The sequence below is a fragment of the Mus caroli genome, unplaced genomic scaffold, assembly GCF_978045245.1.
Source record: "Mus caroli unplaced genomic scaffold, Mus_caroli_1 scaffold_11, whole genome shotgun sequence".
NCBI lineage: Eukaryota > Metazoa > Chordata > Mammalia > Rodentia > Muridae > Mus > Mus caroli.
Genome location: NW_028227266.1, coordinates 63265284 through 63291775, shown reverse-complemented (window position 1 = coordinate 63291775; position 26492 = coordinate 63265284). Strand labels below are relative to the sequence as shown.

The 26492-nt window shown below is 48.9% G+C and overlaps 1 protein-coding gene across 4 annotated transcripts in view; it reads right to left on the bottom strand.

The window, feature by feature from the left end:
- The window catches only part of Megf11 (multiple EGF like domains 11), a 314168-nt gene that overhangs the window by 32111 nt on the left and 255565 nt on the right, over positions 1-26492 (bottom strand). For all 4 annotated transcript variants that reach the window (XM_085844708.1, XM_085844706.1, XM_085844707.1 and 1 more), the window contains 2 exons: positions 21422-21634; positions 14414-14588 (listed from right to left, as the gene is read on the bottom strand). In XM_085844708.1, the coding sequence (XP_085700834.1) occupies positions 14414-14588; positions 21422-21634 (388 nt within the window). The remainder of the gene's footprint in view (positions 1-14413; positions 14589-21421; positions 21635-26492) is intronic.

The following is a 26492-nucleotide window of genomic DNA, read 5'->3' as shown; positions in this document are numbered from 1 at the left end:
TGCACTGTCCTGCCTCAGACTTTGATGGGATTTTGTTAATTAATGGGGGACTGGACTTTCCCTAGGAATCTCATGCTGAGAAGGAAAAGGCTGAGGACCTGATGCTGACCAGATGGGGAGTTTGTCTCCCAGGAGGAAAGGAAACCTCACACAGATGACGATGACGATGATGATGATGATGGGGGAGCCCCGACATCTTGGCCATGACTGCTTAGTTATGTATACCTCTCCCCTTCTAACCTGAACCTCATGTCAAGACTCCAGGATAGGCAAGGTGGTGGGAGTGGGGTGTCACTGGGCTTGGGGCCATACGCCATATTGAACACATCTCCTTTTCTACTTTCACTATTACCTGTCCCTTGAGGACAGGTGGCAGAGACTAGCTGTTAGAACTACCAAGGGCCCACACCCTGACCCTGACAACTCCAGGGATGGTCTCTTGTCTGGCTTCCCTCTCATGCCTATTTTTAATTCTATATTGAATCCTTTTCAAAAATCGCTCCATTTCTGCTTACCACAGACAGGCCCTGAAACACTCTGCTAAGACCAAGAACACTGTTCTCTGCAGTAGAGGTCTCTGAGACAATACCTCCTGTTGCTGTGGATGACAGTACAAGGCTGTCCCTGCCAGCCGACCCTCTCTGTCTGCTTACACAGTACATTCACTGCCTAAGAACAGTAGGACATCAGAGGATGTGCCCGTGTCTGAACCCAGATGCACCGGTGCTTGTGTGTTCTGCTATTCCATGTAAGACACTGAGCACTTCTGGGAAGGAGGCACCTCTGCCCACAGGAACTTGTCCCCGTCTCCCACAACAGGCTGCTTCCCTGTATTCCACCAGGCCTCCTCATTCTGCTCCAGGAGGCGGCTGTGGACTTCCTCCTCTATGAGGCCTGTTAATTACGGATGCAGAGTGGGCTGCTTACATTCTGAACCTGATATGAGAGTTGCTGATGGCACGGAACCCTCGATGCTGCTCCCGACAGACGGAAGCCTCTCCCCCTGCCTGACTCGCTGGACCCAACCCTGGTGCCTTATGTGTTCCATAAAATTTGTTTCAAACCTTGCTTGTTGGCTTTTTCTCCTCTGCAATATGCCGCTTTGTAGTTTGGCTCTGTTTGGGAAAATTAATCAACAGCTGGGCCTCTTGTGCCGCTTATCCCTCCTTCTCGAAGTGGTCAAGAGGTTAATGAGTGTTTTTGGGCATCGGAGGAGAAAGAGGATGGAAGGGCTTTGCCCCTCCCTTATACAAAGGAGGACATTTGAAAGTTTATCCCTGGGTCCCCTTAAATACACTCAGTGGGTGGGAGGCAGTGTAAATGGGGTGAACCTAGGCTCCTTACATGCATGCTAAGGGGGCTTGTGCACCCGCCTGCCTGTCAGAGCTTAGCAGAGGGGCCCAGGGGATAGCAAAGACACTCCCCTGGCCTGCGTGTACTTTCTTTTTCCCTTTTTCTATTTTTCCGTGTATGTTTGTGATGTGCCTATATGTATGCATGTTTTTTGCATGCATGTGTGGGTGTGTGTGCATGTATGTACACATGCATGGGGTGCATGCATGTATATGTGCATGCCTGTGGAAGCCAGAAGTTGTCAGGAATCATCCCCTCTTTCTTCCACCTTATTCACAGAGGCAGGGTCTCTCTCTCAGCCAAACCTGGAGCTCACAGACATGCCTGGTCTCTTTTGCTAGCCCGCTTACTCAGGATGGGCTCACACAAGGGCTGTCATGCCCACTGGGCATTTATCCACATGCATTTTGCTGGAGGAGGACATGGGATGAGTCAGGAAGGCAAGCCTGACTGTCAGTCAGGGTTTGTGGGTTGCAGTGAGACCAAAGCACATGGCCTCATCCACCGCTCATTCAGCCCAGCGTGGCTGCCAAGTGCCCTGGGTCCTGCTCACCATCAGGACAGACTGAATGTGACCTACAGTCCTTTTCAGCTCCCATGTCCTTTAATCTACTGCTTCTCCCCGCTTGCAGAGCAAGCGCCCCTGTTACAGTGGCACTTACCACAGTGGTAATAGAATTGACATTTAGAACTCTGGTGATCTCTTACTAGCTAGTAGGGGCATGAGGTGAGGACTAGGAAGGAAGCACTCTGCCCTGCTGGCCTCACTCAGCCCAGCGCCCCAGCTGGAGTCTGTGATCAGTTCGTATGCACTGGTTTCATCCAGACATTCAGGACATTGGGGGTGGGGTTGCTGGTTTTAGACAGTGTCTCCTATAGTCCAGGCTGTCTTCCAACTCTCTGTACTTCAGACTGGCCCTGAACTTCTGATTCTCTGTCTTCCCCTTCATATCCAGTTTATGTGGTGCTGAGGATTGAACTGAGGGCTTTGTGCATGCAGGCAAGCATTCTGTCAACTGAGATATAGCCCCAGCAGGGAACACACTGCACTAGAGCAGGGGCTGTTCCATGCTGATGCTGATGCTGACTCTGGATGCTACACTGTCACTACCCCCTTAGATGTAGGAGGGAGGTCAAGGCCTGCTCTGTTACAGCCCTGCTCTGGGCTGCAGTGGCTCCTGTTCCTCTGGTGCATTAGGGTCGGCTCTCCAGCCAGGCCTTCAGGGCCCAGTCACTTGAGTTCCCACTGCCTCTCACTGCTCTCCTACTCTGCTCCTCTGTGCCATCTGAGCCTGATGCTCTCAGAGCCCCCAGACACCTTCCCTGGTCTGAGTTCAGGGGACTATATCGCCCTCTTTACAACTTTGTTTTGTTCACAAAATGGGGTCTCTTTCCTGTCATCCTCCTGCTTCAGCTCTTGAGTGCTGGAATTACAGTGTACCTCCCCACACACATCAGGTTGTTCCACCTCCTTTTTCCTGTTTGTTCACCACCCCTTTCTATAGCATCTCTCATTTTTTAGTCATAACCAAACCCCTTCCCCTCATGGAGTGTATAATTCCTCTTACAAATGAGATCACTAGTCATCATACCTAGGGAGAAAAGGCTGGGGGCAGGGCTGTACTGAAGGGGCGGGGCTATGGTGCAGGGGTGGGGCTATGGTGCAGGGGCAGGGCTGTACTGAAGGGGCGGGGCTATGGTGCGGGGTGGGGCTATGGAGCAGGGGCAGGGCTGTAGTGCAGGGGTGGGGCTATGGTGCAGGGGCAGGGTTGTAGTGCAGGGGTGGGGCTATGGTGCAAGGGCAGGGCTGTGGGGCAGGGGCAGGGATGGAGATGTGGCTCACAGTCACAGCTGGTTCTTCTGTGTCAATATCACAGGCCTGGTGGTTTCAGGTCTGTAGCCCATGTCCTTTCTGCGCATTTCCTGGAGCTTTCTGAATCCTTCTTAATCACTGTTGCATTTGAGCTTCATGCCAGCCTCAGGAGACCAGGGTCAGGTGTGTAGAAGATAAAGGTAATATCCAGAAGAGCACAGTGACTTAATGGTGAGTAGGGCGGAACGCTGGCTAGAGCCCAGACCTGACTCCTGACTACTCCACTCCTAGGCAGCGGCTGGAGGTGAGTCTGGTTGTGGAGCTCTCAGCTCAGGATCCTAGCCCCCTACCCCCTGGGTCGTGGACAGATACATTCTGCAAGTCTGAGAGATTCCGTGGCACCTGACCTACCTCCCAAGGAAGACAAAGGTGGGAGGCCATCTGGCTCCAACTGAGATCTTCCCACTTGTCTGGGAAGGTCCCTAGTCAATTAGAACCCTCATCATAATTCTCTCCTCTTCCGGTAGTGTGGACTCAAGGCTAAAGCAGGTTCTAGGTTCAGTGTTGAGCTCAGCTACGGTATACTGGGGAAGGTCACTTTGCCTCCCTGAACATCAGTTTCTTCTTGTGCAAGGTGGGAGTCCTCACAGCCCCTCCCCCCATCTGAAGCTTGTTGTGTGGAGTGAGCAGAACACAGTCCTGGGCTGGCTATGCTCAGCACTCACCATGCACGCCCTCAGAGCCACGCATCATTCTGCCCGTAGAGGCTCTGGACACAGCCTCGAGAATCCAAGGCTCAGACCCAGGTCCTGGATCCTGGCCAGCAGAGGTCCAAGCTATGCAAGTGACTCTGGGCAAAGAAGGAGTCTGGGTATATTGGAAGCCCACGTGCCTGGGACCGACCCTGACTCCTCCAGCTGACACAGAGATGGCAAGGCCACCGCCCGAGTGACGAGGACACTGAGGAGGGCAGCAGGAGCTCGGCAGGAAAAGGATGGGATGGGATAGGAAGAGAAGACTCAGCACTTTCCCCTAATGAAGCCACAAACCACAGAGTCCCAGAGGGAGATGCTAGCCTGAGCCTCGGTGACACAAAGCCAATTCTCTCTACTTTGCTCTGTGGATTAATTGCCAACATGATTTAACTTCCTGGTACACACCACCTGAGTGTCTTCACCACTCTCCTCCCTGCCCAGGGGAGAACAAGCTCCTGACAGGCAGGTGAAGGGCATGAGAGCATCAGCTGGAGTTCTCACCTCTGCCCGACCCCAGCTCTGCTGCATCGTTTTGCTATGTGACCAGAGGCAAGTCACTCTCTCTGTCAGCCCTTAGTTTCCTCCCCAGCAGAATGGGGGGAGGGGGCTAAGGAAGTGCAGTGTGTCCTTCTAGCTCTGCTCCTGAGAGAGCATTCTCAGCTCTCCACAACAAGCTCTGGGCAGCGACTCACTCTCTGTCCTTGCTTCTGCATGGCCATCATTCTTTGCCCATTGTACAGAGAGGCATGCGGGACTCTAAGAGGCTGAGCACATGGCTGTGGGCCATGTAGATGCTGAGGGTCAGATTCAGCTTCCTACCCAGCCCCACTTGACCTCAAGACCTTGCCCATGTTTAACTCAAACCTGGCATAGTCCCATGACATACCTTAACAAGCATCATTGAACATCTACTACAAGTCAAGTTTTATTCTAAGCACTGAATGCATTTTATACTGTTCAATCCTAAGGATCACATGAACAGAATATGCATGTGTTCCCTGTGTTACAGGTGAATTGTTATTGTTTGTAGCTCAGCCTAGCTTCAAACTCTCTATGTATCTGAGGATGACCTTTAACTTCTGATCCTTCTGCTTTCACCTCCCAAGTGCTAGGATTACAGGTGTGTGCCACCATGCCAGGTTTATGGGGCGCTAGGAATCAAACCCAGGGCTTTGTGCATGGTTGGTAAGCATTCTACTGACTGAACTACATGCTCAGCCCCATCTCATAGATGAAAAACTGAATTTTTTAAAAGCCAGCAAATGGCACACATGTGCTTGCCATGTAAGCCTGTGACGGAGAACCCACAGTGGAAGGAGAGAAACAACTCCTGAAAGTTATCCTCTCTCTCTCACACACACACACACACACACACACACTGTAGCATGCATATACCTGCCTCTGCTCCAAGAATAATGATAAAAAAATGAAATCCAAGCCTTGAGATACTCAAGTAACTATCAAAGCCACATATCAGGAGGCAGCAGTGCTAGAATGTGTGTGTGTGTGTGTGTGTGTGTGTGTGTGTGTGTGTGTGTGTGTGAGAGAGAGAGAGAGAGTGTGCATGAATGTGTGTGAGAGTGTGTATGCATAAATACATGTGTGAATGTGTGTGAGTGAGCTTGTGTTTGAGTGTGTGTGACCATGTATTAGTATGTGAGTGTGCAAGTGTGTATGTATGTGCATGAATATGTGTGTGAGTTAGAGTATATGTGCATGTGTGTGCACCTGAGTGTGAGTGTGTATGCACATGTGTTCATGAATATGTGTAAATGTATGTGTATGAGTGTGTGTGTTAATATTTTTGGTAATTTTTAAAGCTTTGCACAGTCTTGTTCACGCAACTACATCAGCTAGAGGGTAAATTTGTCATGCTTAATATGCGTCAGGAAAAAATCTTTTATGACAATAATTGAGACAGTAGACTATGATGGGGGGTGGGGCAGGGAATGAAAAACTGCTTTTCTGCTCTTAGAACAATGGTGATGAGCAATGGAACAGGAAGTGCACAGGTGTGCTTTGTGTGTCGCCTGGCTGTCATTTCCACCCTGCACTCTCTCCTGGCCACACCTGCCCTCATTCCAAAGTTCCAGCTCAGGAACCACACACCCTGAGGGAAGCTGGTGGAAAGACCTCTTTAAAGGATGCCAGAAACCTTGAGCAGAGAAAATTCAATTGCTGCCCCACTGATCTGGCGTTCGTGACTCTGGCCCCCTCCTGCCTTCCCTAGCCCAAGCAGCTAAGCTTTGCATATGACCTATGGACAGAGCAGAGAAAGCTGAGAAAAATGCGGGAAGGAGTTGGTTCATTTGGGTGATGGAGTGCCTGCTCCCTTTGCCAGCATGCAGGGCTCAATAATGGCAGACAGGGCTTCAAAAAATTGCAGCATGAATAGATGAGCCCTTTAAGGTAATAGAAATGCTGTCATCCTAGGGAGAAATATGGGCCCAAGTCCTGAGGGAGGGGACACTGGGCCCTTCTGCCCTGCCTCCTGAGCTCTCTGTCCCCATTACAACCAGAACTGAAAGAAGGCATCAGGCTGAGGGATGGTCAGAAAAACACCTTATCTCCAGGCCCCCCCCCCAAGTCTCCATGCAGGGAGGAGGCTGCAGAAGGGGACTGGGAAATCAAGTCACTCAGCCTGGCTGTGACCTTGCAGTCTGCTCCCTGCAGGCACTGTCAGGACAGCAATTAGTTTTAGACCGGTGTGCGCAGGAAGTTCTATCAGGCAGTGTCTTAAAGAGAGCTGTGCTGGGCATCCCAGGGGCTTGTGGGTGTGGCTGTGAAATTAGACTGTTTCCCTCAGTGCTGAGAAAGCCTACTGTCCTTTCTGGTGACATAGCTGCCCTGCAGGTCCCACTCCAGAGGAAACTGCAGCTAAGGGTTTCCTTACTCTTCTTACTCATCTGCACCTGCATTCCAGACAGACTCTCAGGGCTCTTCAAGTGGGCATCAGCAGGATCGAATGTCGTGGGTGGCATCAACCTTTTAAACATGACCATCATGGCTGACACTTGTTGAAAGATGACTAATATACTCTTTGCATACACTAATTAGCTTGATCAGCATACTAACCCTAGCAATTTGCGATCATTTCCTTTTCACATACCATAAAACAGGCACAGAGAGATGCTATACTGTGACCCTGAGGTCACACGGCTATAAAAAGCAGTGAAGCCGCTATCTGAAGGCTGGGAGCCTGGTTCCACATCTCTGTGACCTCTGAAGGTGTAAGGTGAGCTGTCTAAGGTACACCATTGCGGCAGGAACTCAGAGGTGGTGCTGAAGGACAGCGACTCCAGCTATCGCTTTAGAGAAGGGTTTAGCTAGATGATTCAGCAGTAGGAGTTAAAAGGGTGGCTGCCACCAAATCTGATGACTTGAGTTCAGCATCTGGAACCCACGTGGTAGAAGGAGAGAACTGACTCCTGTACATGGCTTCTGCATGTATCCCACACAATAAATAAATAAATGTAATAAAAATAAACAAACCTCAGAGAGGCTCGTGGGGATGGGCAAAGATTCAAGCCCTAGCCTCAACTGGCAAGCAGCCCAAATTCCTCTTCCTATAGATGTCAGTCTGGGATCATCTACATTAATGGCCCTGCTATTCCCAAGGACTTCACTTACCAAAGAGACTTCACCAAGCAAGCTGTCCATGTGGCAGGCAGGGTAGGTGATGGTGGCTAAGAGGTATGGGGCCAGGGGAGACAGGCTGTTCTCAGGGAGGCAGCCTAAGCAAAAGCCATGGGCTTTGTATGTATAAGAAGTGAATCTGACAGAGAAGACTGTCTATGGAAGTGAGGTCATCTGAGGAGCTGGACTGGATGTTCATAGACACAACAAAAACAAGGCTGTTGCGATGAAGAGGGGAGAGACAGGTTTGGGGCAAAGTGAGTTATGTGTGGTCACAGAGCAGATGAAATGAGGCTGGAGAGTAACAAGAGATAGAGGTGTAAATTTCCTTTGGTGGCATTGAGAAGTCACAGGGACCGGTAAAATGCACCCAGCCTGCAGGAGGGTGAATGGTTCCTTATGGCTGGCCTCTCCCGTGTCCCCCCTCCCCCCCCCCCCACGGTTCAGCTATTTCTTTAGCCAGGGGACTAGGGAAGACAGGTCCTCCCCTCCTCTCAGAGATGCTGTCAGGACAGGGCTACAAGTACCCCAGGACTTTAACAAGACATTCTCCCCACTGCCCTGCCTCGCCCCCAGGCTATTTGGAAGAGCAGCCAGCTGAGATGTGTGGTGCTGTCCACGGTGCTGAAATGCTGTTCCACCCAATCAGAGGCAGGCACTCCTTGTGCCCACAGTTTTCTTTGGGCAGAAAATTTCATTCCTGTTTTACAAAGGAGATTCAGAACCTAAAACATGAGCAGAGCCAATACTATGAACTTGCTTCTTGCATCCTAGCCCAGCACTTTCCCCGCAGAGGGAAGACCTTGTGCCCTTCATCAATGGATGTCCTGAGTGGTCCTTTTGCCAAGGCTAAGCTAACACAAAAAATAAACTTCTCTTCTTCTACCCCCATCCTCACCTCTTTCTCTCAGCTGATGACAGTGGCATCTCACATGACATCCTGAGGGACCAGTCAGAATGGGCCAAGGGTGCTGGAGTAAGCCTGCCTAGAGCAACAGGTGTGTGCACTCATGAGTCCACTCACCTGGGGTGCCTGGGTACAGCTCACCCTGATACCCTCTGGGGGTCACATGTGTGCTGGGATTGAGAAAAACTCTCTGCCCGTGTAGCTTAGCATCTTAGCAGGTAGCTATTGGATTCAGGTGCTGATCTATAACTTCTATAGGAAGCTCCCTACTCTTACAACAAACCCTTTGTCACAGCTAAGGACATTCAGGCTTGAGCAGGACACAGGGCTCACCATAAGCAATGGAGGCAGTGGAGAACTGGGGTTTGAACTCCAGTCTGTGTTGTTCTGGAGTGTCTTGTCTCTCAAAGCTCATTACCTTTTGTACATGAAGTGGCTCCTGTCACTGTGGCTTTCTAAGCCTGGCCAAGTTCCTCTCCCTGTTTAAACTTCAGCTCATTTGCAAGCTGAGGAAAGTGGAAGTGTACATCTATAGGGCTCTCATGAGACATAAACCAAATGATGCATGCAACAAGAACACAATGAGTGCTCTCCACTAGGCTGGATGTGATTACGATCAGACAAGGTCTTTGATGGCTGGCTGGGTGTCTGATGAGCCTTGCCACACCCCAAGTCCTTGGCATCATAAACACCAGGGCTTAGAAATGAAGGGACAAGCAGGAGGGTCATCATCATCAACACACCAAGCAGAGCTATTGCTATTCTGCATTCCCAGGGCCTCATGGGGTGGAGACTACCTGGCTGTCAAGTCCCTGAATACCCAGCGACAGTTCTATACCGCCTCATCAGCACCAGCCCAGTCCTCATAGGGTTAGCTTGCATAAAGTTGCTGTCACATTCTTTTAAAGGCCCTTGGAAGGGGGTTAGGGGTATAGCTCAGTTGAAAGAGTCCTGGTCTATCATGCATCCATTACCACACTGGCTACTCAAACCCAACATCAGGCAAGACTTAAAGACTCCTCCCATCCATCTTACACGTGCTTGGTTTCAGACCTCTGGACAACAGTGAGACTGTGATGCATATTTTACTCATCAACAGAGACCTGGATTCCAGGTTCCTTCCCACAGCATCCCTCAGTCCCTAGTCCCTTCTCCCAACCTTGAACTTTCCAGCCCAGGGGCTGAGCTGCCCTTCCCTCAGAGGTCCTCCCTATATAATCCCGACATTTTACCCCCTCTTTGTGTGTGTGCCCTTTCCCTCTTTCTTTATCCCCTCCCCCCTCCCCATGGCGAGTTCCCTGGCCTTGGTCCTTGGGGCTAGTGAACTCACCCATGGGAGAACAGCATGGATAATCTATCAGCATGGATAGGGAAACTGAGGCCCAGCAGGTGAAGGGACATATCCAAGGTTGCTGAGTTTAGGATGATACTCCAATACCCAGAAATGGGCTTTTAAAATTAGCTCTTTATTAATTCCCCATGTTGTGAAATCTTTCAGCAAACAGGCAGGTATGTAGTCACAAATCAACAAACACATAAAGTCACTGCTAATTATTACTAACTGTGGGATGCTTTGGGGGAGCCTGGGCTGAGCCTGCTCTGCTGATTGATGGCCCATCCCCCATATTACCAAGCTGGCTAATTGCAGGAAATCACATCATTCAGAAGCTGGGGTAAGGCAGGAATAATGGCATCTCCGCTGGAGCCTGGTGCTCCTGGGAATGAGTCAAGTCATTGAGAACAATGAGTGCTTTGTAATCACCTCCAACAGCCCCTGTCCAGCAACACCAGGCCCCAAGGAAAGTCTCTCCAGGTACATAATGAGGCTGAGCAGGACAGTCTGCTCACAATCTGTTTTAGCTTAAAGAGCCAGGTAGGCAGGACTGTGACACAGGTGACAGGCTGTGTATGATCTGATTACCAAGCCCCCCACCCACAGCTCAAGGACGAGAAGCCATTTACATTCTGGATGGGAGGCAGCAGTCTAGCTTTCAGACTAGTGGATTCCTGGCTGGGGTTGCGGGGGGCAGTGAGCACACGGACGGACCAATGAGCCCTTTCCCCATCCCTCCTGAAACCTCAATTTTGTTTTTTGAGTAGCAGTGACAAGTCAGACAGTGGGAGGCAACAAGGGGGACAGAGGAGAGAGTATGAACAGATCTATGACAATGTACATCATGAACCATGGGGACTCTCACCCCCACATAGTATACCAATGTGTCCATGACCTCTGCAAAGTAAACTGAAGTCGAAACATAAGGGTTCTTTGGAAAGTCGCTTGGATGATGTTTTGCTAGGGCAAACACATGAAGGAACGTTTAGCTGAAGCAGACACAGGAGAGAGGATGTTCTGCTAAAGCAAACATGTGAAAGGACACACGATGAAGGATTCTTTGCTAACAACATGCATGCATTGGTCTGCCTTACATTGCATAGTTGAGTTGCATTTGAGGGACTCCATAGAGAGAAACACAACAACAACAACAACAACAACAACAAAACATCTGGTGGTGTACTGTAGTTTCTTGCCACTTTTGCAGACTTGGGCTGATTGGATGCACATGCTGAGGTAAGACATGTGGAGGACACTTGATGTTTGAAGGGTATAAATAGGACTCTGCAGAGTTACAGAGGCAAGCTTGGTGGGTGAGTCTTTGCTGATCTTTACTTCCCTGAGAGAGGCACAGCTGAGAACTTCTGGTCTTCCTGATGGTCCCTCCTGCTGACTTGAGCCCAGCCTGAGGCCTGGCTGTCTCTCCTACGTCATATCACCGCTGTTGCTAACTTGACTCTACCGAACTGGACTGCTGGTGTATCCGTGAGGTGTTTATGCGTGGATCAAACTGCTGCCGCCTGCTAACTTGTGAACTGAACTGCTGATTTCCAGACAACACAGTTGCTCCAAAGAAACTTTCTAAACAGGTCCATTCCCCCCACCCCTTGCCCCCATATCCTTCCTTTTCCACTATCTCTGGTGGGTGGTGGGCTAAAGGGAGGTTAAAGCATTTAAGAACCATCATTAAAAATAAGTTTTGAAAAATATTAAAGTTTCAGTAAGCCATCTCAGAGGTCAGTGGGTTTAGGGCTGGGGGCATAGTTCAGTTGTTAGAGTTCTTGCCTAGCATGCATGAAACCCTGAGCTTTGCCCCTAGCGATGCATAAAATGGTGGTGTGTGTCTGTAATCCCAGCAGTAAGTGGGGAAAGGTAGGAAGACGGGGAGCTACACAGTGAGCTCAAGTCCAGCGTAGGCTGCCTGAGGTTGCATCTAAAACCAAGCTTAATAAAACAAAATCAGCAGGTTCATCCTCCCTTGCCCATTCACATTGGTGTAGGAAGGACCTGGGACCTGAAAGGAGAAGTCACTCCTAAGCCACAAGGCCTTCCTCAGTAGCCAGGCTAGGGCAGGGACAGAATGGCAGAACAGCAGTGGATACCTATCACCAAGTGCTTTTCTGCCTGACCTCTTGGTGATGGGATATCTTTAGTTCCAAATGACTATTTCCAAGACTCTAAATCTAGAGTGCTGCTATTATTATTAATTTTTAAAAATATGTGTGGGTGCTAGGCCTGCCTGTCTATTCATGTGGCTGGTGCCCTCGGAGACCTAAACGGGGAACTAAGTCCTCTGCAAGTGGAGGTTTAGATAGTTTTGAGCATCAATGTGGGTGCTGGGCACTGATGGCAGGGCCTCTGGAAGAGCTGTCAGTGCTCTTAAACACCGAGCCTCCACTCCAGCTCCTAGTGCTTCAATTCTTTGTGATAGTTATGGGCCAGAATTCATGCCAACACAGGCAGGCAAGTCAGAGAGAAACTGGGTGGAAGGGACAGACTTCTTTCCCTATCAAGACCATAGTGAGCATCCACCCAGCCTTAGCTCTGGCAAGGAGCATAATGGGACATGATGACATCTTGTCTGATCCTTGCTCTGCAGACCAGGGACATTTGCTCTCAAAAGATCCCCTGCCATGATAGTACCCAGGGCTTGGGACTCAGTAGATGTATCCCATGGCAGCCAGCCAGCTCACCACTGGATCAGGCACACCGGCACCTCCACGCCTGATGACCTTGCCGCCAAAGCTGAAAAGCCTGTTCTTGGAGAAGGAACCTTAGACAGTAGAGTGCTTGTCTGTCATGAACGGAATGAGGACCTAAGTTTCATCCAGAGCATTGCACAGGCCACGTTTGTTGGTCCATGCCTGTCATCCTAGCACTGGGAGAAGGTAGAGCAGAAGGACCAGAAATTCATTCAGGCTATACCTGGCACATAGCAAGCCAAAAAACCTACAATATATAAGACTATCTTTAAAACAATTACTTTAGGAAGGAAGGAAGGAAAGACAAAAAGAAAAATGCTATGTTATGTGTCTGGTTCCTGCACAGTGAGAACCACCGAGTAGCAGCATCCACATCCTGTGGGAACCTCTCAGATACCTAAAGCTTCACCACACCACAGACATGCTGGATCTGAACCTGAAATTTACCAATGCCCCTATCTAGAGTGGCTTTAGAAATCCCTTTTCTAAACCTGTAAACAACCTTGTAAGGTGAGTGCCCACTTCGTAGAGGAAGAAACCAAATCCAGAGACTGGGTCCAAGGTCACACAATTGGTAGGTAGGACAACCAGGATGTGTGTGACCTGGCCACAGGTTTCAACTCCAAAAACACTTCTCAAAGCACAATGGGAATTGCCCCATGAGGATGTCCAAGTGTGGGAGGCTCTTCTGACCAGCTGAGCATATCCCATCCCAGTATCAACGCCCCCGCCCCCAAATCAAACCTTGTAAACCCAGCATGATTGATGAGGAAATACAAACTGAACAAACACGTAAGGGAAACGTTCGCTCTACCTAGTAATCAGACATGCAAATGAGAGCAACATTTAGGAGCTATTCTCTACCTATATAATTAGCAATCCTGGAAAAAAAAAATAGGCAAGAAAAAATTGTTCTGAACAAGGCACACGCATATACGACCCGAGACAGCTTAGATTTATATAATCCTTTGGGAAAGTGATCTGGCAACATCCATCAAACGCTGTGAATATATCGTGCCCGCTGACCTGGGAATTCACCCGGAGGAAATAATTCAACGGGACGGCGGAGTGGGGAGCTGCTTGTAAGAAGATGCTCGCTGCAACACTGGCTGTGAACATGGGGAAAATCCTAACTAATATTGTGCAGGAAGGGGAGGGCTGGGGAAACTGGGCATCTATCAGTTCCTGCTCCTCTAGGCAGCCATCTGAGAACTAAGAGGTCCAACCAGTGCAGAGAAACGTGAATAAAAGAAAGGATGGGGCTGGAGCTAGAGCTCAGAGGGCATACATTTCCTCAGTGTGGGAGGCTGTGGGTTCAGTCCTCAGGACACGCCCCCCAACACAAGCATCCGTCCACTACACACACACACACACACACACACACACACACACACAGACAGAGAGAGAGAGCGCTATCTAGCCTGGTAGTACATGCCTTTAATCACAGAGGTAAGTGTATCTCTGTGTTTTTGAGCCAACCTAGTCTACATAGTGAGTTCCAGGACAGTCTGGAATATATATAGTAAGAAGGCCTTGTTTTAAAACAAACAATCAAAAAGGAGACTACAAACTGCTTATGTGAGCTGGGGTAATAATGCTGTGAAAACTATTGTTTTCCCGGTGATGCTGTGGCAGTCAGCACCCGTGCACAGAGGGCAGGGTAGAACTGGACAGAGAAAAAGACACTTTCAGAGTCAGGGACAGTGACAGACTAACAGTGGCCCTTTTGCAGCCACTCTTGCAGCTGTAAACCTCAGAGAACAGCTTCAAGGGCTCTCAGTCACAGACTATGCCTGAAGGTGACATAGAAAGAGAGTCCTACCCCTCGTTTCTGGGTAGAGGGTCACACTCTAGATTGTCGCTGGCTCCCTGGGGAGCAGGGAGGCTGGGAGAGAGAGGCCCATCCTGACTTACCATGAAGCCTGGAGCACAAGTGCAGCTCCCGGTGATGCTGTGGCAGTCAGCACCGTTCTGGCAGGTGCAGGGTAGCTGGCAACCGTTGCCATAGTAGCCGGCAGGGCAGGACTCATTGCAGTAGTGGCCAGACCAGCCTGGTTGGCAGGTACAAGTTCCAGTAACTGGATGGCAGCTGAATAGAGGACAGAAGGAAGAAGAGAACAGGCTTGCGACTGTGTCCCTTCCTTTGGCCACAGTAGTAAGAGCAAAGGACCCCTGTGGTTAAGTTAGTCATGCCTTGTTTGTTTATGAGATGATACATGGCTGTACATAGGCTCTCATCGCTCCTGGGGGAGGGAGGGCATGAGGGAAGGTGACCATGACACTAGTAGCTCTCCATATCGTAGAGCACTGGTAGTTAAAATAGCATTAGTAGAAAGGGTGGCCTCTCTGACAATGGCTGTCTCCAAGGGACCGGCCACTTGGACTTCCTGAAGCTCTGTAACAGAGCTTGCAAGCTCTTTTTCCTCCCAGAACATATTCACTGTCCAGTTTACACACATAGGAATGCAATTGCGTTACCATATTTAATTATTTTCTTTTTGAGGCAGGGCCTATGGAGCCCAGGCTGGCCTTAAGCTTGCTGTATAGCTGAGGATGGTCCTGAACTTTGTGCATTTTTATGCAGTGTATGGGATCTCGGATGCCACGGCACATGTGTAATGCTCAGAGAACTATTTGTGAGAGTACGCTCGCCTTCTACCGGGTGGCTCCCGGGCGTAGGACTCAGGCCATTAACCTTGGTGGTAAGCAACTTTAGCTGCTAAGCTATCTCACCAGCTTCCACCCTTGAACTTCTGAGCCTGCTCTCTGCACCTCTACAGTTAACAGCTGTGTACCATTCCCACCGGTTCAGGCCCTGCTGAAATTCAAGCCCAGGGCTTTGTGCGTGCCAGGCAAGCAGTCTGTCGGCTGAGCTATCCCCAGGCCTCCGTGTTTAATTATTCTCTGTGTCTGTTGACTTGCTTGTTTTCTGTCCACCCACTAAGTTTCAGCTCCCTGGGGGAGAGCCTTGTCCGTCTTGTCACCTCTCGGGGCCCAGTGGGGTTCTCCGCACAGGGGAAATGCTGACCTAATGATGTGCTTAAAACGAACAAATTAATGAACAGACTAATCGTGAGCAGCCCAGCTAGCCTCTCTTCTGGGGGGCCATGGTGTTCTTGTTGAAAATGAGGGGGTGGACCAGAGAAGACGATTCTAGAATAATAAGCACCAGTAGCTAATAATCACTTCAGAAAATGTTTCGTCTCATTAATCATCCAGTCAAAACAACTGGCTATCACCTTCTCTCTATCAAAACATGGACGGGCTTTTCAAATGCTGGTAAAGGTTTCACAACAATCTGAGGTTACGTATCAGGAGACCTAAAAATATGCAGATACCCCGGCCTTGTAATTCTATTTCTAAGAATCTATCCTAAGGAAATAGCTGTGATTGTGGAGGAAGATTTATACACAGAGATGTTCCCTAGAGCATTATTTATAACAGAGGAAAATGGAAGCAATTTGAATAATAATAAATAATATGTGGCCAGGCTATGAAAGTACCAGGCACCTCACACATACATTTCTTATCTTCCACAAACCTGTGAAGTAGGAATGTGAATCTCCACTTTACAGGTGGCACCCAGAGGTTCGGAGACCTACCCAAGGTCACCCGGATAAGTGGGTGAGCACACCTTTAAAGCCAGCAGAGGCAGGAAGATCTCTGAGTTCAAGGTCAACCTGCTCTACAGAGTAAGTTCCAGGACAGCCAGGGCTACATGGAGAAACTATTTCTTGAAAAATAACAACAACAACAACAACATGCTTTCTGCTCTAAGTTGTCTTGGTCCTTGGTCCCAGTGTCTCTTTATAGGAATAGAACAGTTACTGAGACTCTAGGCAAACTCTGCAGGCTGAACTATATCCCAAGCCCTACAATTCTATTTCTAGAAACAGGACATCTAACTTCTTAATTTAAATTTCCCTTTGGAAAGATGCTGCAGAGTGATGGCAGACAATGATTTGATTTTTTTCATTTTTGCTTTTTTTTTTGAGACCAGCTGTCTTTGAACTCATGGCAGTTCTTCTGCCTGTGAAGGCCTCGCTTCCCCTGGGTGACCTGGCTGTTCAGGCAGTGCCAGGGGAGGCTTGGACCAAAGTCCCCATCACTGATGCACAGGCTGCCTCCTCTGTTATCAGGTTTCCCCCTTTCTTCCTTTTCCCCAGACACAGATTAATCACTAGCTAACAGGAGCCGAAAGCTGCACAATGCGGCAGCGGCTTCGAGGGGTGGGTTTTTCAGCCTTTCTTTTGCCCTGATGAGATTTCTATCTCTGTGGCATCTGCTGGCTAAATCAAATCTTTCAAAGGTAATCTGCCATCGTGGCTCCTGGAATTCATCTATGACAATCTAATTTCGGAGGGAACATTTAAGAGGCCTGACACCCAGACACTGTCCTCAAGGTGAATGATCTATGAAGGAGAGTGGCCTCTTTTGTGTTATCACGGAGTCCACAGAGGAAACTAAAGCTCACCAGCCTGCTCTTTCCCAGGGCAACCATAACTTCTCTGCAGCAGCCAAAGGGGAAGGAGCAGGGAGAGGCTGTGGGTGGGCAGGGGAGCAGGGCTCTCTTGGGCTGGGCTTAGAGCCCTATCTCTTCAGAAGGATGCCAGAGACTGGAAGCCACCATTTATCTCAAGTGCTACACAAGTTTAGGGACAAATGAGGCATGGCTTCTAATGACTGCCCCTCCATTCTGCTTCCAAAGACCACAAGAAATGTTGCTCCCTTTCCGAAGACTGGCTCAGAGAGGAGAGGCATAGATCAGGGTATTTTCTTAGCTGGGTAGTGAAGTACCAGCCCACCTCCATCTTAGACTTAAAAGCCATCTTATAGTAAAGACAAGCTAGTTTTTTTTGTTTTGTTTTGTTTTTTTCCTATGCCCCATCTGTAACCTGAACTACAAATGGTTCTGTTCTGCCTGTTCCAGGAATGGCAGTCATGTCTTTGTTTGAAAAACCAAGTTTATAACCATCTTGCAACCCTACCTTTGTTCAAAAGGTTGTATGACTGCCCTAGTAACTTGTTGTGCCCACCTTGCAACCATGTCTTTGTTTCCGGAGGTCATTCTGACTAACGTGTCAGGCTTCTGTTCATTCTGCTCCTGTAACCCTGCCTATTTCGCCCGACAAATCACCCACTTGGAAATCCTCTACATCTGAGCTATAAAAGCCTTGTCTTCCTCACCTCCGATGCTGACTTCTCAAACTCCCCTTAGGAGGAGGATGCCTGCCTGTATACACAGATAAAGAAGGTTGCTTTAGGGCTGGTGAGATGGCTCAGTGGGTAAGAGCACCCGACTGCTCTTCCGAAGGTCCAGAGTTCAAATCCCAGCAACCACATGGTGGCTCACAACCATCTGTAAAGAGATCTGACTCCCTCTTCTGGAGTGTGTAAAGACAGCTACAGTGTACTTACATATAATAAATAAATAAATAAATAAATAAATAAATAAATAAATAAATGAAGGTTGCTTTAGTTAATATGGCCATGATGGTTTGTGCAGTAGTCTTTCTCCTCCCATCTTTGAGATTAACAATAGATCTGAGGCCAGGATGGAGGGACAAACCCCAACTCAGTACCTGCAGCTTAACTGCCTTAAGATTAGAATCATAGGTCCTCCCTCTGCCTGCCTTTTTCTCTCTTCCCCTTCCTTTCTTCCCTCTCTCCTTTTTCCCCCTTCTTTCTCTCCTTCCCTCCTGTCCTCCCTTGCTTCCTTTCTCCCTCCCCATCCATTTTTTTAAATCTATTTTTTGTTGTTGTTGTTGTTGGTGGTGGTTTTTCAAGACAGGGTTTCTCTGAATAGCCCTGGCTGTCCTGGAACTCACTTTGTAGACCAGACTGGCCTCGAACTCAAAGTCCACCTGCCTCTGCCTCCCGAGTGCTGGGATTAAAGGCATGTGCCACCACGCCCGGCTCTATTATTTATTTAATGTTTATGAGTACACTGTAGCTGTCTTCAGACACACCAGATCTCATTACAGATGGTATGAGCCACCATGTGGTTACTGGGAGTTGAACTCAGGACCTCTGGAAGAGCAGTCAAGGTTCTTAATGGTGGAGCCATCTCCCCTGCCCCCATTTCCCTTGTTTAAGACAAGAGCCCATGATACCCATTCTGCCTTCCATGTAGCCAAGGATGACCTTGAACTTCTGACCCTTCTGCCTCTGTGGAATTACAGGTCTGTGCTACCATGCCCAGTTTATGCTGGGGCTCATGCATGCCAGGCAAATGCTCTACCAGCTGAGGCACACCCCTAGCTGCAAGACTTTTCTTTTTTCTTTTTTTTACAGATTTATTTATTTATTTTATGTATGTGAGTACACTGTAGCTGTACAGATGGTTGAGAGCCTTCATGTGGTTGTTGGAAATTGAATTTTATGACCTCTGCTGGCCCAAAGATTTATCTATTATTTTTTATATAAGTACACTGTAGTTGACTTCAGACGCACCTGAAGAGGGTGTCAGACTTCATTATGGGTGGTTGTAAGCCACCATGTGGTTGCTGGGATTTGAACTCAGGGCCTTTCTTTGGAAGAGCAGTCAGTGCTTTTACCTGCTGAGCCATCTCACCAGCCCCTAGCTGCAAGTCTTTACTTTCTTCATATCCCAAGAGAAGGCTCTATCTACAACCAGGCAAAGCTTCCTGGGGGAGAAAGGCTAAGCTATGTCTACACAAAGGAATAGGCCTGCTCTAAACAACACCAAGAGCTGCAAGAATTCAGTTAGACCAGAGGTTCTCACCTCAGACATCTTGCTTTCTCTATCCTACCTGGACATTTGGCACTGACTGGAATCATCTTTGGGTGTCAGAACTTGGGAGTGAGCTGTGCATCTGATGGGTGGGAGCCAGGGACCCTGCTGAATAGTCTATAGAGCACAAGACTGTTCTGTGTGACCAAACCAGGTGGATTGCCTGATAGAGATTGAGCAGCACACGTGTCAGGGGCTCAGTCATAAGGCTGGCACACCAGGAGAACGGGGAATATTTAAAAAGCAAGTGGGGCAGAACTATCTAGGAGGATGCACTGCTTAAGATAAGCTCAGCCATGCCTGTCACTGACGGCCGAGACAGTGGTTAGAGGCAGGCTGCTGGTGCCCTTGAGGGTCCAGGATTGGGGCAAGGCAGTCACCAAGGAGGAAGTGCTTTGGAGCACTGCCCAGAGCTGGTTGGGCAGGCACCATCCAAGGATCCACGCCTAAGGATGGCGCTTGCCTCCCCGTTCCTTAAAACGTGACACACGTTAAAGACGGTAAAGCAAATAATCATTAATATTGGATGGGCTGAGATTAGCGACAGAGAAGAGGGAGTCCTTCCAGATTAATAATGCATGGAGGACTCCTTCAGAAGAAAGATAAATTATGCAGTGCGCGGTTCCCGGGGAAGGGAGGGAAACAATGGCCTTTTAATTTGGGGCTTGAGTGGATCTCTGTGGTGGGGACTCTTCCTGAATGGGGACCTCAGGAGCCTCCTTGCTTCCTGTCCTTGGCTTCCCAGCAAGGATGGAGTGTCCCCATGCTGTCTTCCACCCGTGGAGTTCCCATACTTGGGACCCTTAGATCTCTCATCCTGTCCTCCAGTTCAGGCAAAAGGCCATCTCTTCTAGGATGCCCTTCCTGCCCCACATGGTGCTCTCTCGTGACTTTTTATGCACATATCTCAGGTCACAATTACCGGGACATACATTGGAACCCAGCAGAGCCAGGTACATATATTTCTACTTTAACATCTCTCAACCTCTGATGCTAGGTGTGTTATACACTTAGTGGTGTGTCATGCTCTGGCTGATGGAATTTTTGATCGTTAGGACATCAAGCAGGGCTATGAGACACAACTGGAGGTGCCTGGTATTGGAAAAATATGCCAGCAAGTGCCTAATACCAGTGAATACTCAGAACCTGAGGTCCTAAGGATACCTGGGCTTCCTTCTTGTAACCTAGCCCTGCCCTGTGGGGACACTCAAGTCATGCACAGACCAGCTATCTTGGCTCTAAGCCCTCTCTGTATAGTCCTCTGAGATGCCACCAAGGAATCATGTTTATCTAAGCTGATACATGCCAAGATGCCCTGCTTGCAGTGACAGGAGGTCCAGGGTGACTTGTGAAAAGCCAAACACTGTGGTGAAGAGGAGTCTCAGAGCAGAGAGGCATTCTCTGCCTGGCCATCTGCTCAGCATCCGCTGCCTGGGCAGCTTGTCTTCCTGGGCCATTCATAGGGGTGTCCCACCCCTTCTACCCTGATAACAGAAACAGGCAGTCAGACAGAGGGCGATGAGGTAACTCTGGGGCAGAGAGCCCCGCTTCCTAACAGAGAGCAGGGCAGCTGGAGTGGTAAGAAGGAAGGGAAAGGGATGGAGGAGGCAGAGATCATTTGCTCTTCTGTTTCTCAGGCCTAGACCGCTCTGGAAGCAGGAGTAAGACTAGCTACTGTCCCCATGCTTTCAAGCTGTCCTGGGCACAGAGACTGATCCCTTTCCTTCATCCTCTCCTACCAAGTCAGGGCCTCTTTGGTCCCAGATGGGCTTTCTATGGCTCCAGCCTCTGCTTAGATGTTCAGTGTGAAGAGGACTCTCCAAGATAGCTCACCAGCCACCACACCATGAGCCCTCTCACCTCATCTCAGTCCCCAGAACTATCCAATCCTAGTCCCCTGCCTCTTCGTGTCACTAGGCTGTTCCCTTCCTCATGTGTGAGGCTTGAGAAGCCCAGTAGCTGAACATGAAGAACAGGTGGCAGGTGACCTAAGATCTGGTGGCATTAGTTTTCACTTTTTATTAGAGAGAGCAAAGCCCCAAAGGCCCAGCTCCTTCTTCCAGTTGGCCAGCTGGCCACCCTGGAGGTAGAGCCTCAGCCTGGGAAGCCTTTTTTCATCAGGGGCCCACCTAGCCCCTGCCTCAAGCTTACCTGTCCATAGCTCGTACCTGATAGTGTTCTCGGTGTCACAGGGGCAGGGCAAGGTGCAGCCTGGGCCATGCAGGCCCTCAGGGCATAGCCGCTCCTGGCAGCTAGGGCCCTTGTAGCCAGGCTCACACTCACAGGCCCCTGTGGCTGGTGAACATTGACCTCCATTGTGGCAGTCACAGCGCTGAGAGCACAGGAAACCGAACGTTCCAAAGGGACATTCTTCTTGACACCTGTGGGAGAGCAGAGCAGGAGGGAGCCGTGGGCGGAGCCCTTGCTGGGCTACTTGCTGCATCTGCATAGACCCCTCCTCACTTGGAATGCCTGGACAGTTCCCTCCCTCCCAGTCTCCTCCCCTATATCCACCGGCACTTCACCCCAGGTCTCCTCAGCAGCCAGGATGAGCTATTATCCGGTGTCAAGATGTAAAACTTTGTTTCTTTTTCTGTTGTCAAAAGTTGTGATAAGGCTGAACGTAGTGGCTTATGCCTATAATCCTGGCAACTAGCGAGGCTGAGGCAGGATGGTTCCTTTAGGTTAGGGGCCAGCCTGATGGGTTCCAGACCACCCTGTGTGATTATGGGCCTTGTGTAACTGAAATCCTTTTTTTTTTTTTTAAGTGTGATAAAATGTGTGTGTTGTAGTTTAAATGCTTGAATGTTTGTTTCTTTCAAAATTCATGATGAAAGTTTTTGTTATAATTACTTGTATAATTAACCAGTTTATTTATATTTAAATAATATTTATATAGACCAGGCTGGCCTCAAATTCACAGCAATCCTAGGGTCCAAAGTCCTGACTGCTGGGATTATTCATATGTGCTTTCCCTCTCGAGTCTCAGACAGAAGCCTCTCTCCCCTGTCCTGTGGAGCCATAAGACTTCTTCCCTTAAGTAGATGTGTCTTCCTCCTCCATCAGTTTGCAAGGCCCATTGAGAATCTTAGTTTCTTTATGTGACTAGGTTTTTGTTTTAATCTCAGGTGTGGATAAGAGGCTGCTTCACAGCAGGTGATTATGATTGTCTTGTCCACTAGCAGGGGGCGTGACCTTTGCCAGCTGCAGATAGTTTAATTCTGGGGGCTCTGGAGAGGGATACAGGAAAGAGCCCTGAGAGGGTCTGGGGTGGCTGCTGTTCGCCCTGGTGCTAGTTCCTATTGTGGCTTGTCAAGTGCTTGTAAGCAAAGAGAAGTTGGAGATATCCTAATGACAAAGATTGGACTTGCCCCAAAGAACCCAATACTCCCGATCAGCAGGAAGTAGTCTAAAGAGGTGGACACTCCCTCCCCCCTCTAATCTTCTCTCTCTTCTATCTAGTGTTGGGGGATTGGAAGGGATTAGGATTGAATATGGGTTGGAAGGGTGGTAGATATAAGAACCCAATAAAGTAGCATAGAAAAAAAAAGAAAGTATGCCAACAACCCATCACCATGCGTGTAATTAATTTTTAAAAAAAGGTATATTATGATTCAGAAAGGTTGCCAGGAAACCATTATTTATTGGTACTCTTAAATAAATTTCTCAACTGCTGATTTATCTCTCTGTTCTTATTAAAAATTTGTTTCAGTTCTTAAAACACAGCAGATATGTCCCTCTCGCCTTAGTTTCAGGCATGAGAAGGCTCAGAGAAAAGAATTCTGAAATGGAATGGGATTGTGAACTTGATGAATTAGAAGCAGTTTAATTATCACTTGTGTGGAGGTCAGAGGACAGGCTGTAGAGTTGGTTTTGCCCTTCCACTTACACCAGTGTTCCAGGGAACTCATGGAACTCAGGCTTTGAGTAGCAGGCAGTCTGTGTGCTGAGCCATCTCACCAGCCCCTCCCCCTAAAGTTTATGCTTTGTATTCAAGTGTAACCTTGAACTCCTGATCCTCTTACTTCTACCTCCTGAGTGTTGGATTTACAGGCATGAACCATCAAAGCCTACTTACTCAGCACTGGGGGTACAGAAGGAACACACCAGGCATTTCAAGTGAAGAGGGGTCTCCCGCAGTCTCAGGTCTTTATGCATGCTAGGCAAGCACGCTACTGAGCTACATCCTCATTTGCTTATATTCTAAGTGTACCCTGTGCTGGCTACTTTTATGTCAACTTGACACAGGCTAGAATCAACTGAGAGGAGGGAGCCTCGATTGAGAAAATGCCTCTATAAAGTCAGGCTGCAGGCAAGCCTGAAGGGCATTTTCTTAATCAATGGTTGATGTGGAAGGATCCAGCCCATTGTGGATAGGGCCACCCCTGGGCTGTCGAGGCAGTCTTTGGTTATACAAGAAAGCAGGCTGAATGAGCCATGAAGAGCAAGCCAGTGAGCAGCACCCCTCCAAGATCTCAGCAGCAGCTCCTGCCTCCAGGTTCCTGCTCTACTTGACTTCCTACCATTATTGCTTTTAAAGAACTGTGTGAAACTGTGAAAAAAAAAAAAAACCCTTTCCTCTCCAAGTTGCTTTTGGTCATGGTGTTTCATCGCAGCAATAGTAACCCTACCTAAGACCATACCCATAACTTCTTGGAGGCTCATTCTTCCTTACACGGGGCAGGGAGAGCCTGGTCTTGGTAGAGGCTAGCCGCCTAAATGAGGGCACATGGCCACGCTCCAGTGGACATGCGGGTGGGCAGCATTGTGTATGGGGGAATTGAGAGCAGCCAGACTATTCAAGACTGGCCTTGGCAACTAGAGACCAGATGCCCTTGTTTCTGCCTTCACTACTTCATATCCTGACTGACAGGAGAGCAAGAGAGTGACTGGGACATAGCTTTAGAGCACCCCTCAAGAGAGATGCCTACTAGCTGTCCTCTCTCAGAGCCACTATGTGAGGGAAGGAAGCTGGCTGAAGGCAGGCAGTGAAAAAGATTTGGGGTGTTCCAACCTGCTGGGGCAAGAACAAAGGGAGGGGTGGCTGGGGAAGAAAGAGTGGGTGGCAGGCAGGAGAGAAAAAGGGGAGCTCAGAGGAGGGAGAAAAGGAAGAACTGAGGTAGAGGGAAAGGACCTAAAACGAATGGCTGAAGATCCATGGCCTAAACTGCCAGTCCCTGCTCAGCCTCCAGATTTCTCCACAGACCACTGAGCTCTTGGCAGGAAAGGGCTCAGATCTCTGACGTCAGGAGAGAGAAACTCACACCAGGAGACATCTGCTCACTTGCATGGCAATACTCCTGCACAGCTCCTCTGAAGAGAGTGTCCCACCTGGCTATACCCCAGGGGAAGGAGCACTGAATCTACCTGCCCCCCCCCCCAAAATAATCTAGAAATGAAATATTGACAACCTAATCCATTTGCATAATCAGTCTCTTTTTACCTTTTTTCTTAGCCACAATTTAAACAACTTATTTATTTAGAGATCAAGCAAAGACTGCTAATGAATTTTACACAAAGCACACTAATAATCGGCCTGTGGAACAGGAGGGTAATCACAGCAGGGATTAACCTTCTACTTAAACACCCTTCCTTCCCAACATATCAATCTAATGTGTCCAATATCGCCATTAACAACCAGATACATTGCTCAATTAAATTACAAGTTACATTTCGTGTTTGATTTGAGCTGGATGCCTCCGATCTGGGGAGACCCGCATTATTATACCCACTTGGCTTTAATATGCTCATGATAATTTGGGGTGGGCTAATGCAGCTGTCACCTACAAAATTAATGGAGGCAATTTTACAAAATATTAAACACCAGGCAGCCTGTTGAGGCGGGAAAGCCAAATGCACTCAGAGCTCTGCGTCAACTCTCCCGAGGCGAGGCGGGCTGGCAAAACAAGCTGGGAGGCTTGTGGTTTTGTAGAGCCTCTCTGCTCTGAGATTTGGGGGGGGGACGACGGGGGCGGGGGGGGAGACTCAAAGAAGAGACATGTGGGATTATTTCTGCCCTCGGTGAACCCTGAGAGCTAATGAAGTGTCTGGTAGGTTTGCTAACATTACTTTCCAACACCAGAGTAAAGCTGGAGGACAGGGGTAGGGCTCATCTGGTCCCCAACATTTCCTTACCTTAGGGTTTGAAGATGTAATGAGAAGGTGACTCTAGCACCTAACCCCAGGTCCTCAGAGCCCACACCCTGGGCTTTTTCTTACACACTTAAACATAGAGAACTTTGGGGGGAAAGGTCTTCTTCATATGACAATTCTCACAACAAAGCTTCAGGGCTGTGGCTACATCATTTACAAAGCAGCAAAACACCGGTGACCTTTCCCATAAACTTGAATTCTATTGGCTAATGAACAAGTTCAGGGCTAGGGCCTAGAGAAAGGATAGATTCTATTGGTGGAGAACACAAAGTAGATGGATAGTAGATAGTAGTAAAGATGTGTTCCATTCACTGGTGACAAAGCTCAGGGTATTGGGGGGGATTCAGGAGGAGACTGGCTCCTAACAGAACAGCAAAGGGTCACTCAAGCATGCCAGGTGGTCAGGCACACTTCCTTCCATTGAAGAAGACAGGCCCGTGTGATTGACAGTCCTGGTTTCTCCAGTGCTTAGTCTAAGCTGTGCTTCTTTACAGCATCTCCTCTCACTTTGTCTAGAAGAGTAACAATAATGTTCAAGAACCAGAGGCGAAACTTGGATCCACCTGCACAGTGCCAGGCAAAAGGCAGGGACCCCTCTGGATGGTTGGTGGGGAAGGGGACCAGGCCCTGGGTGCGTGGACACAAGTGTGGTCCTCCATCTCCAGTTCAGCATGGCATAGATACTCGGGCCTTGCTTCTGCCTCTCCCACAGTGTGCCCTGGCCCCACATCTGTCTCCCAGCTGTGTCCAGAAGGCAGTTTCTAGGGTCTGTGTTTTGTTGCTTGTGCCCTCTGCCAGGATGGCTTCATTCAAGGATGGCATCTCTCTGGAACCCTGTTCAGTGTACTCTCAGGCATTCCTATCACACAAAGTGATGTCAGTACCTTTCAGAGATAACTCAATTTTTGAATACAAATCTACTTCTATAAGAACTTCAAAATATGGACACTGATTTTTCTCTCTCGGCTCTTCCCTGTTGGCGAAGACTCGGGAGGAGAAGACGGGTGCTCGCCTCCTTCCCTGGTGCAACTCCAGGGCAGCCAGGATGGTGGAGGGGTATGAATGTGTGGGTGAGTTGCCATCTGA